At 46.1% G+C, this 17,086-nt stretch overlaps 1 protein-coding gene across 1 annotated transcript in view; it reads left to right on the top strand.

Annotated features, from left to right (window-relative positions):
* Window positions 1-17,086, top strand: part of LOC141174586 (solute carrier family 22 member 20-like) — a 39,428-nt gene that overhangs the window by 21,297 nt on the left and 1,045 nt on the right. The window contains exons 3-9 of the mRNA XM_073659528.1: window positions 9,673-9,827; window positions 9,926-10,094; window positions 10,206-10,329; window positions 12,123-12,238; window positions 12,463-12,677; window positions 13,307-13,415; window positions 14,780-14,983. Of these exons, the coding sequence (XP_073515629.1) occupies window positions 9,673-9,827; window positions 9,926-10,094; window positions 10,206-10,329; window positions 12,123-12,238; window positions 12,463-12,677; window positions 13,307-13,415; window positions 14,780-14,983 (1,092 nt within the window). The remainder of the gene's footprint in view (window positions 1-9,672; window positions 9,828-9,925; window positions 10,095-10,205; window positions 10,330-12,122; window positions 12,239-12,462; window positions 12,678-13,306; window positions 13,416-14,779; window positions 14,984-17,086) is intronic.

Below are 17,086 nucleotides of genomic sequence, written 5' to 3'. Positions count from 1 at the left end.
TAATCGTTGGAAGGTTCCTGGGGCGTTGCAGAGTCCGAACGGCATGCAGGTGAACTCGCTAAGTCCCATCGGGGTGGTGAATGCGGTCTTCTCCCGGTCCGCCTCTGCTACAGGAACCTGCCAGTACCCGCTAGTGAGATCCAAGGTAGAGAAGAAGTTAGCAGATCTTAAAGCAGCCAATGACTCCTCTATCCTTGGTAAGGGGTACGCATCCTTGTGTGTGATACGGTTGATTTTCCGGTAATCTACACACATCCTCATGGTGTTGTCTTTCTTTTTGACTAAAACTAGTGGGGCTGCCCAGGGGCTACAGCTATCCCGGATTACCCCAGCCTCCTTCATGTCTCTAAGCATCCCCTTGGCGTGTTGGTAATGTGCAGGGGGTACGGGTCGATACCTCTCTTTTATGGGAGGATGATCTCCCGTGGGGATGCGGTGTTCTACCCCCTTGACTCGCCCGAAGTCTAACGGGTGTTTACTAAACACTCTCTCATACTCTTGAACCACCCGATAGACTCCTTGTTTCTGGTGTGAGGGAGTGGAGTCAGTACCCAGATGTAGTTGCTGACACCAGTCCTCCATGTCTTTCTTAGAGCCGTTACCTTCCTCCGGGTGAGATGGAGGCAAGGGTTCCACAGATTGTATAGAATTTTGATTAGTGGTATATAATTTGGCTAGCGTGGCATACCGGGGCAGGTACACTTCCCTCTCCCCGATATTTATTATGCGAACGGGCACCCTCCCATGGCGTACATTGACCACCCCCCGTGCTGTCAAAATGGTGGGCCTACTGTCTGAGTAAACTGGTTCTACCATTGCCTGGTAATCTCTACCTCTCAGACCAATAGCTGCCCGGCACCAAATCATCATTTCACTTTTTGGGGGCATGGCAATAGGAAAAGGGTCACACATTCTTACGCTACCAATCTCACCGCCGGAGAGTTCCACTTGTTGCCGTTGCATCAGTGCCCGGATCTCTTTCTGGAGCACCCGCTGCTCGCCGGAGCTGGCATTCTTGGCAACCTGCTGTAAAAGGAAAATCACCTCTGCAAGACAATTTTCAATTACATTAGTTCCTAGAGTTATTTTTGGGTGACTCTCATGTTTGTCAATATCTACAATGATCAGTCCCTGTGCGGCCAGTTCGACTCTACCAATTTTGATGGTCACCTCTTTAAATCCGATCTGTGGCACGGGCTGACCATTGCTGGCGATGATACTCAAGTCGTCGTCAGGGTAGCGGGTAATATCCGAGTCATTCCAGTACTGCTTGAAGAGCACGTACGGGATGGTGGTGACCTGTGACCCGGTGTCCAGTAGGGCACTCATGGGAATGCCATCCAGTACCACAGGCAAGACTGGACGTCCTCCCACATATCTGTCGCGCCAGTTCGATGGGCCTGGTGATCTTTTTCCTGGGGGTTGGCCCTCTACCCCAGGTTGTGCCCGTTTAAAGAACAGTACCTTTCCATATGTCCGGGTTGATTGCAGCGGCGGCAGATGGGTCGTCCGTCCTCGCTGTATCGGTCACTGGGTCTTCCTCTGGCCGGTGGGGTCCTCCTTGGTCGACGCCACGGGATGTCCTCCGGTCCGGATGCCAGCTGGATCTTCCCTGGAGTGGAAACCTGTAAAGACTGCACAGTTCGGGTTAGCGCAGCAACGCTTTTAGCTAGCTCTTGGACCTGATGGTGTAGGTCTGGAGCCGGGTCATTGTCCAAAGCCTGCGCATCAGCTCCCACAGGCCCTGCTGACAAGGGCGCCGCCTCCTGGTAGTAAGTGGTAGTGGGGCGTCTGTGGGTCACAACGCCACCTGGTGCCGGTTCTCGGAGCACCCGGATGGCTCTGTCCTTGAACTGTGCAAATTCTAGATGAGGGTCCTGTAAGGCCATTGCCCGCAACTGGGTGCGGTGGGCATTGCAATATAAACCCTCTATAAATTGTTCGGTCAACAGCCTGTCCTCGTTTCCCACTCCATTAGGGTCGGTCTGCTTAATGGCCCTCAGGGCCTCTTGTAGGTTGAGTGCATAGTCCCTTATACTCTCATGCGCTCGCTGCTTGCACCCGTAGAATCTAAGTTTAATCTCGGCTGAGGTGCGGGTATCAAAAGTGTCCTTCAGCCGGGTTAGTATCCCTGCGACAGTCTTCCTCCCAGGTGGCCAGGATTTTACTTCCCTTTTGGCTGCCCCAGTTAGTTGGGCCACCAGGATGCTCACTTTTTGCTCTTCTGTGAGGGGGTACACCTGGAAGAGGCTATCCAGCTTTTCTCTAAAGTCATGCAGGGTATGTGACTCCCCTGAGTACTGGGGTAGCCAAGCTGCTCCCGGGATATAGGGCATGGTGAAGGGCATAACTGCAACAGCGGTAGCGCTGGCGGGGGTTGAGGCAGTGGAGCTCTCCTCCGTATCCGACATCTTCCTCCCCCCTAGTGGACCGTGGCCTACCTTGCGATGATCCTGTTCCGTAGGCCGCGGCTCCGCAGTGGATCGTCAGGGTTGAGGACCTTCCGTCGCGCTCCTGTGACGTCGGCGTCTGCTGGGCTCCTTCCAGGACCTTACGCAACGTCCGGACGTGAGGCGGGGCTTCAGTTCTCGCGCGCTTTCGGAGTCCACGCCCCTCTTCTTCCCGCGCGGCGTCCTCAAGATGGCGTCCAATGGCGGGAAAACTCCACGGATGGCGGGAAGAAGGCTGAAGATGGCGCCGGATGGCGGGAAACTTCACCGATGGCGGGAAGAAGGCTGAAGATGGCGCCGGATGGCGGGAATCTTCACCGATGGCGGGAATCTTCACCACTGGTAAGTTTGAACAGTCTTTGCTTTTCAGGCACGCAGTACCCGGTGGTTGCGGGCACGTGATCCTGCCGACTACGCCAAAGTTGACGCGCCCCTGGGCCTGTGTCGCGCTGCGTTGCGCACGCGGGAGCTTACCCGGAGCCGGATCTGTTTAGGGTTGTAGTCTCGTGGCGGTGACCCGGTCCGTGCCCAGGGAGTCAAACTGGACGGCAGTCTGTTAGCGGTAGAAAATGGTTGATGACTACGCCACCCGTTGAATGCAGCCAGGGGGCTGCTGCTGCAGGGCAGACCGCTGAGGCCGGTGGAAGGATGGTGCAGCGTGATAGTATAACCCCCAACGGGAGGGGTATGGCCTCAGGGCAGCCGACGTGGATGATGGGGGTAGCAGGAACCACTCAGAGACGGTATGGTAGCGTTCAGGGTCTTTACTGGTAACAACGATAGACCCTCCCGGAGTACTTGCTAGCGAACGGGGCCTGGTCAGTCCTTGAGCAGATGGGATCTCCCCTGGCCAGGCATAGTTGTAGGCCTCCCAAGCTGACTGTACTCTTCTGGCTACCTTGCTAGAAGCTGATGTAAGTAGCCCACGTCCCTGAGTGTACCGTGTGGTGCTCACCCGTATGGCCGGTGACTCGGGGCCTTCTAATGGCTTCCGCTCCACGATGGCGGTGCTGGTCCCACGCGTGTGACCGGGCCTTCGGGCTTCTGGGCCAGGGGACCTGAAATCCCCTGCCTGACGGATTCTGCTGCTGGGTAGAAGTTAGTCCCCACAGCCTCGGACTCCGGGTCCGGTAAAGAATCTTCTTAGTCAGGGCGAACTCTTTAGCTGCCAGCCCCTGACTCCTTGTGACTCTGCTGCTTCCTATGCTGCTCTTGTCTCTACTCTTCCTGGACTCACTAACCCTGCCTCAGCCCCGGGTTTATACAGGGGAAGTTCTTCCCCTCCCAAGGCTGGGCAGGAGGTGTGGCATGCACAGGATCCCTGACCAAAGGACCTCCCACCTGCTCTCAGACGTAATATCTCTATCACTGTGACAACCAGACCCCTGGGGTGTCACATGTGCATCTCTCATCCCCCCCACATGTGCACATCTCTCATCCCCCGCCATGTGCATCTCTTATCTCCCCCCCATGTGCATCTCTTATCTCCCCCCATGTGCATCTCTTATCTCCCCCCCATGTGCATCTCTTATCTCCCCCCCATGTGCATCTCTTATCTCCCCCCATGTGCATCTCTTATCCCCCCCCACATGTGCACCTCTCTCATTCCCCCCACCCCATGTGCATCTTTTATCATCTCCCCCCCTCCCCCCACGTGCACCTCTCTCATCCCCCTCCCCCCACGTGCACCTCTCTCATCCCCCTCCCCCCACATGTGCACCTCTCTCATCCCCCCCACCCCATGTGCATCTTTTATCATCTCCCCCCACCCCATGTGCATCTTTTATCATCCCCCCCCCCCCCATGTGCATCTCTTATCTCACACACACACACACACACACACACACACACACACACACACACACACACACCTCCCATTCCCCCCACTCCTAGTAAATTGTATTTTGAAAAAAACAAAACTTGTTATACTTACCCCCATGCGATCCCTGCAGAATCCTGGCGCTCGTCCAAATCGCTGACACTAGGTTCTCCTGACTTCCGGCCATGTGACGGCGCCGTCACATGACCGGAAATCAGGGGAATCATGAAGGCGCTGCCGCAGGAGCGCAGCGCAGCGCTGAGATGTCCCGGACCCGGCGCTTAGCATGGGGCCGGGGGCCCCATGAGGAGAGAGACTCACAAGAGGGGGCCCCCAACGGGGCTCCAAGGGGGCCCCTACCGGCTGGGCCCCACACTGGAGTCAGGGCAGACATGCCCTGATGGCGGCCCTGCTGGAGGCTGGAGGGGCCCCCTCTCCCTCGGGGCCCCCGTTCAATGAACCGGCTGCACGGGCGGTAGTTCCGCCCCTGCATTACACATATATTATACACACATTACAAATACCTTACAAAACAGACATACACACACAACACATACAGTTAGGTCCATATATATTTGGACAGAGACAACATTTTTCTAATTTTGGTTCTAGACATTACCACAATGAATTTTAAACAAAACAATTCAGATGCAGTTGAAGTTCAGAATTTCAGCTTTCATTTGAGGGTATCCACATTAAAATTGGATGAAGGGTTTAGGAGTTTCAGCTCCTTAACATGTGCCACCCTGTTTTTAAAGGGACCAAAAGTAATTGGACAATTGACTCCAAGGCTATTTCATGGACACGTGTGGGCAAACCCTTTATTATGTCATTCTCAATTAAGCAGATAAAAGGCCTGGAGTTGATTTGAGGTGTGGTGCTTGCATTTGGAAGGTTTTGCTGTGAAGTAAACATGCGGTCAAAGGAGCTCTCCATGCAGGTGAAACAAGCCATCCTTAAGCTGCAAAAACAGAAAAAACCCATCCGAGAAATTACTACAATATTAGGAGTGGCAAAATCTACAGTTTGGTGCATCCTGAGAAAGAAAGCACTGGTGAACTCATCAATGTAAAAAGACCTGGGCGCCCACGGAAGACAACAGTGATGGATGATCGCAGAATAATCTACATGGTGAAGAGAAACCCCTTCACAACAGCCAACCAAGTGAACAACATTCTCCAGGAGGTAGGCGTATCAATATCCAAATCTACCATAAAGAAGAAGACTGCATGAACGTAAATACAGAGGGTTCACTGCACGGTGCAAGCCACTCATAAGCATCAAGAATAAAAAGGCTAGACTGGACTTTGCTAAAAAAACATCTAAAAAAGCCAGCACAGTTCTGGAAGAGCATTCTTTGGACAGATGAAACCAAGATCAACCTCTACCAGAATGATGGAAAGAGAAAAGTATGGCGAAGGCGTGGTACAGCTCATGATCCAAAGCATACCACATCATCTGTAAAACACGGTGGAGGCAGTGTGATGGCTTGGGCATGCATGGCTGCCAGTGGCACTGGGTCACTAGTGTTTATTGATGATGTGACACAGGACAGAAGCAGCCGAATGAATTCTGATGTATTCAGAGCCATACTGTGTGCTCAGATCCAGCCAAATGCAGCCAAACTGATTGGTCGTCGTTTCATACTACAGATGGACAATGACCCAAAACATAAAGCCAAAGCAACCCAGGAGTTTATTAAAGCAAAGAAGTGGAATATTCTTGAATGGCCAAGTCAGTCACCTGATCTCAACCCAATTGAGCATGCATTTCACTTGTTAAAGACTAAACTTCAGACAGAAAGGCCCACAAACAAACAGCAACTGAAAACCACCACAGTGAAGGCCTGGCAGAGCATCAAAAAGGAGGAAACCCAGCGTCTGGTGATGTCCATGAGTTCAAGACTTCAGGCAGTCATTGCCAACAAAGGGTTTTCAACCAAGTACTAGAAATGAACATTTTATTTACAATTATTCAATCTGTCCAATTACTTTTGGTCCCTTTAAAAACAGGGTGGCACATGTTAAGGAGCTGAAACTCCTAAACCCTTCATCCAATTTTAATGTGGATACCCTCAAATGAAAGCTGAAAGTCTGAACTTCAACTGCATCTGAATTGTTTTGGTTTAAAATTCATTGTGGTAATGTATAGAACCAAAATTAGAAAAATGTTGTCTCTGTCCAAATATATATGGACCTAACTGTACAATACACCTACATATGGCACACACATTTTAGACAGACATACATTACAAATACACACATAATTACACATATATCCATTACAAATACATTACACATACATTATACAAACACATCCATACACAGATACTACACATACACATACATTACACATGTATATTACACATACACATATACTACACATACACATACATGGGCGTACCTAGGATCAAAACTAGGGAGGGGCAAGCCATGGTCACAGATACCGAAGAGAAATATATATATAGTACAATGCAAAGATTTCACTTCTTACATTACATGAGTGATATGTATTGTAAATTCCACAATAGCTCAGAAACCGGCGAATCGTTCCACACAGTATACTGGCCCCCATAAAATGCCCCATACAGGATACTGGTCCCCATATAACGCTCCATACAGGATACTGGCCCCCATATAATGCTCCATACAGAATACTGGCCCCCATATAACGCTCCATACAGAATACTGGCTCCCATATAACGCTCCATACAGGATACTGGCCCCCATATAACGCTCCATACAGAATACTGGCCCCCATACAACGCTCCATGCAGGATACTGGCCCCCATATAACGCTCCATACAGAATACTGGCCCCCATATAACGCTCCATACAGAATACTGGCTCCCATATAACGCTCCATACAGGATACTGGCCCCCATATAATGCTCCATACAGAATACTGGCCCCCATATAACGCTCCATAAAGAATACTGGCCCCCATATAACTCTCCATACAGGATACTGGCCCCCATATAACGCTCCATGCAGGCTGTTCCCCACACATAATGCCTCATGCAGGCTGTTCCTCCCCCACATAATGCCCCACGCAGGCTGTTCCCCCCACATAATGCGCCACGCAGGCTCTTCCCCCCACATAATACCCCATGCACGCTGTTCCCCCCCTCATAATGCCCCATGCAGGCTGTTCCCCCCCTTATAATGCCCCATGCAGGTTGACACACACACCCCCTCCCTTATAATGTCTCATGCGGGATGTCACACACACACCCCCCTCCCTTATAGTGTCCCATGCAGGATTTCACCCCCCCCTCCCTTATAATGCCCCATGCAGGATGTCACACACACACCCCTCCCTTATAATGCCCCATGAAGGATGTCACACACCCCTCCTCCCTTATAATGCCTCATGCAGGATGTCACACACCCCCTCCCTTATAATGCCCCATGCAGGATGTCACACACCCACTCCTCCCTTATAATGCCCCATGCAGGATGTCACACCCCCCCTCCCTTATAATGCCCCATGCAGGATGTCACACACCACCCCTCCCTTATAATGCCCCATGCAGGATGTCTCCCCCACCCTTATAATGCCCCACGCAGGATGTCACCCCCCCCTTATAATGCCCCATGCAGGATGTCACCCCCCTCCCTTATAATGCCCCATGCAGGATGTCACCACCCCTTATACTGCCCCATGCAGGATGTCACCCCCCCTTATAATGCCCCATGCAGGATGTCACACACCCCCACCTCACCCCCCTCCCTTATACTGCCACAGGCCTCCATACAATAAAAAAAAAAATCAAATACTCACCTCACTTCTAACCTGCTGCTGCTGCTCCAGACTCCAGAGTCGCCGGCCTCATCCCGCTCTGCGCTGTGACTGCTCAGGAAAGAGCGCGGTGTAAAGACGTCACCGCGCCCTCTGACCTGAGACGTCACAGTGCAGCAGCCGCGGAGGAGACAAGAGCTGTTGCGGAGGCACGGGGAGGGGTAAGTATTGTGCCGGGTGCCGGGGCCCTGAGCAAGCGTGGGGGGAGCGGGCGCTGACGGTGAGGCCCCCCCCGCCTGCTCAGGGCCCCGGCATTTGCCCGGGTGCTGACACCGGCCCTGGTGTGCGGCGTGTGGCCCTGCTTCTAGGGGGGGGCAGCTGCTCCCCCCCTGCCCCACGGTGGGTACGCCCATGTACACATATTTTACACATATAACATACAAATACATTACACATACACACACATTGCACATGCACACACATTAGACATCCATTACAAATACACACATCATTACACATATACCCAATTACAAATACACATTACATTACAAATTACACACCTATATTATATGCACACATAAATACACACACATTACACATACATTATACACACATTACGCATACACATATATATTACACATGCATTACACATTCACATACATGCGCACATGCATTATACATACATTTCACACACATTACAGATGCACACACATTACAAATACATACATACACATCACACGTATATTATATACTCACATACACATACACACACACATAAACACACATTACACATGCATATTACACATACATTACACATACACACACATTACATGTACACATACAGTACAGACCAAAAGTTTGGACGCACCTTCTCATTTAATGATTTTTCTGTATTTTCATGACTATGAAAATTGTACATTCACACTGAAGGCATCAAAACTATGAATTAACACATGTGGAATTATATACTTAACAAAAAGGTGTGAAACAACTGAAAATATGTCTTATATTCTAGGTTCTTCAAAGTAGCCACCTTTTGCTTTGATGACTGCTTTGCACACTCTTGGCATTCTCTTTGCCAAGAGTGTGCAAAGCAGTCATCAAAGCAAAAGGTGGCTACTTTGAAGAACCTAGAATATAAGACATTTTCAGTTGTTTCACACCTTTTTGTTAAGTATATAATTCCACATGTGTTAATTCATAGTTTTGATGCCTTCAGTGTGAATGTACAATTTTCATAGTCATGAAAATACAGAAAAATCTTTAAATGAGAAGGTGTGTCCAAACTTTTGGTCTGTACTGTACATTACATACACACATTACACACACGCATATTACAGATGAACACATATTACAAATACATACACACACAACATCTTATAGCTTTAATTTATGAATCAATCCAAAAATTATTTCCTAGTAGCAATTGATTGGCTCCAAAGTCTGCTCTAATCAGGATTGTCTTCCTTTGGAGCGTTGTATTGTTTTAGAGCCTAGGCACATTGGAGAATATTCTGGGGGGCCGGCAAGCCCATAACCACAAACATTTCTTGTATGTTAAATGATGCCCTGGGGTGAACCAAAACAGGTAAATCCACAGAGTAATCAACGCCTTGGTTTTCATAACACATTTCACCATGATGATTTGTCTTGGTGTCATAGATTGGGCAGAATGGAGATCCTCACATGGTCTTACCTTCAGATGGGGATAGCTGGAAGCTGTGCCGCCTTCTTACCTACATATGATGGCTACTGTGCTTTCCGCTTCCTTTGTGGTGTGGCGTCATCGGCTATCTCTGTGAACAGCATCTCCTTAAGCAAGTATCCTATGATGACAGATTAAGAGTCAATCATTTACTATAGCATTTCTGTACCAATCAAACATTTCTTTTTACCAATCTCCTTTATTTTGCAGTCTTAGAGTGGATGCCCAAGCGTGGCCGGACACTGGCTGGAAATTTTTTCGGCTTTTCCTACTCAGTGGGACAAATAGTTTTAGCCTCTATGGCATACGTGATCCGAGACTGGCGATGGCTTCAGTTTGCAGTTTCTGCCCCTTTCTTAATCTTCTTCATTTACTCTTGGTAAGCTCTTACTAGTCCCTATGAGAGAGTGGAAGATGTGTCCCCATATGGAGGAGTTGGAATAATTAACCCATCTTTACACTTATTCATATCTTCTATCTCTTGGTTCAGGTGGCTACCTGAATCTGCTCGATGGCTAATTCTTCGGGGTGACCCTCATAAGGCTCTGAAGCATTTAAGGCAGGCTGCTCGAATCAATGGAAAATGGAAAGAAGGAGAGAAATTGACAGCAGAGGTAAAATACGCAATGTTTTGGCAGGGTACAGTCACATAATCTTTTCATGCAAAATTTATTCTAATATTTCATGGAAAATATGCATGAATAAGATCAAGAACGACACCTTGTATATGTCTGACAATGGCCACCGATTTTTTGGATACTGTGTGTGTTCACTATATGAAGCCACTGTAAAAAAAAATGCACACTGCGCACTAAGAGTATATGCACATGTTGCAGATATGATGCACATTTTCTGCTGCTTATCCGCAGCTTCCTGCAGCATTTCCTCTGCAGTTCTTCATCAAAATCCATGTTGCATGCAGATTTTGTTGGAAATTGTGTTGGGAATTTCACTTTATTCAATGCAAAAATGAAGACTGCAGTGAATTTTGTGCAAAGAATTGACATGATGCACATCTTAAAATCCGCACAGCAGGTCAATTTATGTGCGGAAAATTTTTCAGTGTGCGGATGAGATTTTTAAAATCGCATTAACTTACCTGGCAGTGTATTATCTGCGGCTTTTCTGCACTCCAATATATCAAGAAACTATGCACCAAATCCGGAACGTGTGCATCCGCTCTGTATGTTTTTTGCCTTTTGACTAAGATCAAGTGTGGTATCTTTCAAATAGGCGGCTTTGGCGTGGGCCACCCTAATAGATTGATACATAATACACACTGGTTACAGTGCGCTTGTTAGTACGCCAAATGGCTTTTTATTATAGTAATCCAGTGGAAGTCATGGCCCCCAGGATCGACGCAATTAGGCTGGGTACATTTGAAAGCCCAAGGCGCAAAGTGCCCAGGAGTGGTGATCCTGCAGTGCCTTAATTCACTAGGATTTGGAACCCTACTTGAATTTTGACACATTTGCACTAGCACTTCACTTCGCATTTGCACTAGCACTTAGTGTGAAATTTTCACATTTAGTTAAGCACACACCCTCAATCCAGGCTTTCTGGCAAGGATGGGGGAATTTTTAAATCCCCGGCAGGGGGATTCATTCATTTTTACACTGAAAACACCTTCCACTGTTTAATTAATTATTTTTTTTCCACTGTGTGTCACATTTATTTTTTCACGTGTGTCCTGCGTTAAGGACTTCTCGGAATGTGGTTCACTTATGAATTTGCTCCTGAATGGTCTAGTGGGGATTGTGTTGCCATCAGATTCCACTCCCCCCTGCACAACCCCCAGCTCCTCCTCTTCAGGAGAGGAACCAGTCTAGATTGGCTCTTGGTTTCACTTGGGTGGCATCCAAGAGCATTTGGGCTTTCCCTGAACTTTGGCAAAGGGCAGCCAGTTGTCCTGGTCCCTCGTTGTAACCTTCTGGCTCAGAGAGATAGGCAATGGTTTGTTGGGAGCCATCCTCCTTTCGGAGTCGGCTGCGATAGACCACATCCTTGTACATTGTTTTCTTTAGGTGGCACATTTTTCAGAGAACCTGGGCGAAGAAAGCACAATCTTGGCCTTTTAATAAAAAATATGTTTTTTGGCCGTGGTATTTGTATAGGAGAATGCAGTCTGGGGCTCTTTCCTATATTGATGGATAAAAAATATGCAGATACTCATTGAGCCCGAGCCCGAAAGGACATTTTCTTGGCCTTAGTCTAATAATCAGGATCTGTGAAAATGGTAATGTATGTTGGGAGCTTATTATCGGTGTAAACATTGATTGTAGTGCAGAAATACAATGTGCATTTATACTTACACTCATTTCACATCAGTTTTCTGAATTTCTTCAATGTACAGTATTTTTGATCATTTCTTTAACTATCTTCCATATCCATCACGCTCCGTCCACAGATGCTTTGCTCTGAGATGCGGAAAGATATTCTTATTATCAGAACGTCCCACTCGGTGTTTGACCTTGTCCGCACTCCGGCTATAAGACGAATGTCCATCTGTCTAGTTCTAGTTTGGTAAGTTGACCCTGATTGGGGGTAATTCATTTCTTCAATCCAATATAGTATGTGCTCCTTTATTATGTTATTGGAAAATATATTGTTTTATGTACTATATGGCAAAAGATCAAGTGGATAAAAAATCTAGCCAATAAATAGTGCCACTACCATTACGTATCCACTAAATATCCAAACTAAAGTCATAACTACAGTATAGATAAATCTCCTTTTTTTCCCAATAGGTTTTCAAGTAATTTTGCCTATTATGGGCTTAGCATGGACCTTAAGAATTTTGGACTCAACATTTTTCTGGCCCAGGCACTATTTGGCGGTGTGGAAATGACGGCAAAACTGATTGTGATGTTAGTGATGACGTTTGTGGGAAGACGAGTCATGCAGTTTGCGTCCTTGTTTCTGGCTGGAGTAATGGTGCTATCTTACAGCTTCACTCCTCAAGGTGAGGATAGGTGCAGACGACCATGAGAGAATCGGGTCGATTATGTAAATGTCACACTGGTCAGAGTTTGATCATAGTGTAATCCAATTCTCTTGGATAAGAATTGGATCACACTGGATGAGAATTGGATCACAATGGAGAAGATGGAGAAAAAAAATGTCTCCATCTTCTCCACTGTGTCAGTCCATGGAAATCGGACTGCACTCAGATGTCATCCAAGTGCAGCCCGATGTTTCCCACGGATTCATTGACTTGCATGGCCAAGTGTGATCCGAATACCAGGTCAAACTCGGCATGCAATTACTTTTATCTTGGCCCGAGAAAAAAAATCATGGCCCCATAGAATAATATTGGTCCGATTGCCATCCGATGTTTTGTCGGATCGCACTCAGACCGAAAATATGGCCATAAACACGAGCCCTAAAACCGATCAATTACCTGTTAATTCCCTCCAACAATAGCTAAAGGATCATAGTCTTTCATTTGTTACGCTTTATTGCGTTGAGTTCCAAGAGTTTGCTACATTTTGCATCTCGTTAGCTCAAAGTTACATTACATCTCTGCTACCAAGTGTCTTGTTTCTACCACTACAGTATATAGACTACATAGTATATACTGTTCTCTTGCAGAAATGCAGATGGTGTGTACAGTCCTAGCGGTGACTGGAAAGGCTTTTCTGGCTTGTTCTATTACATGCATGTATCTGTACACTGGAGAACTCTACCCTACAGAGATCAGGTGGGTTTGCATTGAATTTTTCATTATTAATTAATTTGATTGATTGCAGATCTGGTTCAACAAATCAGATATTATCTACTTAAACAGTCATAGCTTATCCTGCGCTTGTGCTTTTACATATCAGTCTACTTCTGTTATCCACTCCTTTGATATTGATGACTTATCCCTAGGAAAGGTTTATCAATATTAGATCGATGTGGATCTGACACCCGGCACCTCCATAGATGTTATCAGCTCTGGCGGAGGCCGAGTGCAAACAGTGCACTAAGCTGAAACATAACAGCTCCATACACCGTCTAGTGGCTGCTCTTGTGTACTGCAGATCAGCTCCTATTCAAATGAATAGGAGCTGATCTGCAGCCACTAAACAGTGTACGGAGCGGGGGTGTTCTGGCTCTGTACACTGTTTATATCCAAATCCAAGTTGTCTAATTAGAAATGATTTGGAATACACTTGCAATCAAATAAACAAGAGCTCTGACAATATCGCAAATAATTAAATTAATAATTAAATACTTGAGAAATGAAAAAAAAGTAATATGTTGTCTCTCAAAGTGTTAAATATATATTTTTTATCATTATTATTATTTTATTTTTAATTTATCATTTTTTACATCCAGCCTCCGCTGAAGCTGGTAACTGCTAACCCTGTTCTACAGATTTTCGGGTTCAGTTATGAAATGAGCCGTTTCTTAATGAGTTTTTGACCTTCCAAATTCATATCTGACAATGACAATTTTTACTTGGTTCTTGTTTTTATGATATCAAAGAGTTTTCCTTTTACTGCTACGTATAATTAATGCATTAAAAGTTTCAGCACTTTGAAACATTATTATTTTTGCAAATATAAAGATGCAGAATATTTTGTATAATTATAATTGGTAGAAGCTTCGGGTGGCAGCCCACATATACAGGTGACTTAAGGACAGGTCATCAATATCATAGTTGTGGACAACCCCTTAAAATTGGGATTTCCAGATGTAGTAATTTGTAGGGAACCTATAGAAAGGTTTTAATTAGAGCTAAGTCTGATTTAACCTGGTTGTGCACATAGAGAGATTCAATAGAACTTTGGTTGTTTTTTCCATTTAAATTTCAGTTCATTTTATGCTTAGGAGTCCAGTGGGCGGTACTACTTAGTGATTGACAGTGATGTCACTATGCACAACCATATATGGAAGACTGCAAATTATTGAATAGAACGGCCCTCTGGACTTCTAAGCCTATAAAAAAAACCTGATAAAGTACTGAAGTTCTATATTTGCTCAGCTCCTCCTGCAGATCAGACACTGTGTTCAATGTGAAGGGTTCACTTTAAGTGAACAAATACTAATAAAAGTAATATTTCTCCTTGTCCCATGCAGGCAAACTGGGATGGGCTTCAGCGCTATGAATGCCCGCCTGGGCTCTGCTGTGGCATCTGTTTTGCACTTAACAGGGGATTTTTCAGCGACGATCCTGCCCATGCTTTTTGGAATCACTCCCATAATTGCAGGCTTCTTCTCTTGCTTTCTGCTGGAGACCAAAGACTCTTCATTACCAGATACCATTAACGAGATTGAACACAGGTATCAGCTTCTGCTTTTATTTTCTTAATCTGCAGGTTTCGTGATCCAATTGCTTTCTGATTAGTTTAAAGGTCGAGTACAAGATTAGGAAAATGGGTCTGCTGTGTATTGGCTGTATCTGCCCCGATTCACCAAAACCATTGTTTTACACGGCTGTGCGTTAGAGTAAGATGCACCAAATTCATTAAAAAGAATAAATCTGTCACCAGGTTTTAGCTACATCATTGAGAGCAGCATAATGAAGGGAAAGAGACCCTGATTCCAGTGATGAATCACTTAGTTTACTGGCTATACTTAGTTTAGATGTAGCAGAGCTCAGAAAACTGACCCTGCCCAAACCACTAGTTGGCAGCTTACTGTGTACATTGTATATTGACAGTAAGCTGCATCAGTGCTGGGGGTGTGGCTGGACCAGGAGGCATGTGACACCTAGTCCGGCATTGATAATCTTCTGCCAATAAAACACTCATTGTATTAAAACAACAGCACACAGCCTAATAAGTGACACATCGCTGGAATCAGTGTCTCAGCCCCTACCTCGAGCTGATCTCAGATTACATAGAAAAAAAATGCTGTCAGATTCCCTTTAACCCCTTAATAACATCTGACGTACTAATACGCGTCTGTGCCCTGGGACTTAAGAGCCAGACCCGTATTAGTACGTCATGGCGATCGCGCGCGCACACAGGCTGTGCGGGCGCGATCGCCGCCGGGTGTCAGCTGATTGTCACAGCCCGACACAACCCGGTACTATGTGCAGGGAGTGGTCCTGCACCGCTCCCAGCACATTAACCCCCGCGATGCTGCAATCGAAGTCGATCGCGGCATTGCGGGGGCAAGGGGAGGTGATCGGCGATACTCACCTCCTCTTCCGGCTTCCAGCGCAGTCTGCAAAGGCTTCCCGGGTGTTGCCATGACGACCCGATGTCGTCATGACAACATCCGGGTCACCAGAGAGCAGGAAGATTGCTTGGGCATGCGCAGTGCATCTCCAAACAATCTTCACACTGTGCACTTCTGACAGCCTTCATGGCATAGGGATGGTGCTTTCATTCCTGTGCCATGCAGGCGATCAGAAAAAAAAAAGTGAAAGTCCCAGAGTGGGACAAAGTAATAAAGTGTATAAACTGTGTGAAAGTGGGAAAAAAAAAAATGTGCAAAAATATTATAAAAAAATAAAAAAAATAATACACCAAAAATAAAAATATAATGTACCCATCAATAAATATTATTATAAAAAAAAAAAAAAAAAAAAAAAAAAAAATTGTCCCGGTCATTAACGTGCAAACCACCCGCGGGGCTTAAGGGGTTAAGAGACATACGGCTCCTAATGACTTTTTTGCTTCTTTCAGCTGCTTCGTCCCAGTGTAAGAAATGTCACACATTTCTGCCATAATTCACGTCACTTTTATGGAGTAAATTAGCTGGCAGGGCTTGGACGCTTTTGAAAAAAATTGTGCATCCAGCAGAAAGTCACAAAATTTCTGCTTAAAAAAATTTGCAGTATTTGAAACAGTTTTGGAGAAAACAGTTTGATGAATCTGACCCTTTTTTTATGGTGCATCTCACGATGATATAATATAGCGTCAAAGTTGATTACAGCGGCCTTCTTGGAGGCGTCCTCAGCCCCCTCATGTCATAAATGAAACAGTATTAGCCATTTTTATGCATAAATTGACAGAACAATACAGACAAATTGAGAACATTTCTCCTTCCTACCAGTAGATGGCAGTGAGACCCTACAAATAAAATAGTAGCAAACATTCACGAAGATGTGCACCTACAATTTGAAGTCGAACTATATGTAAAAAAAAACAAAAAACTAATGAATGGGGAAAAATCTGCACCAAAAACGCAGGTAAAAAACGAGGCAAAAATATCTGGCTTTGACGCTTCGTTTTTTTCTGCCAAGAGATGCAGAAATGGTACAGAAATTTCTGCACCAAATACTCAACGTGTGCACATACCCTAAGAGTCAGGAGCAACATCAGACATGTGAGGGACCGCTCCCATTTCCTGAAAACTGTCCTGCTTGACTGTAACTAGAGATGGATCAGTCTTAACAATAGCCAGAGAGCCCAGAAAAGAGACACCTAGTCTCCA

The sequence above is a fragment of the Phyllobates terribilis genome, unplaced genomic scaffold (assembly GCF_046119375.1).
Source record: "Phyllobates terribilis strain yellow unplaced genomic scaffold, ASM4611937v1 Scaffold_13__5_contigs__length_258822181, whole genome shotgun sequence".
NCBI lineage: Eukaryota > Metazoa > Chordata > Amphibia > Anura > Dendrobatidae > Phyllobates > Phyllobates terribilis.
Note: the sequence above shows the minus strand (reverse complement) of the source record. Positions and strands in the feature narration are given on the sequence as shown.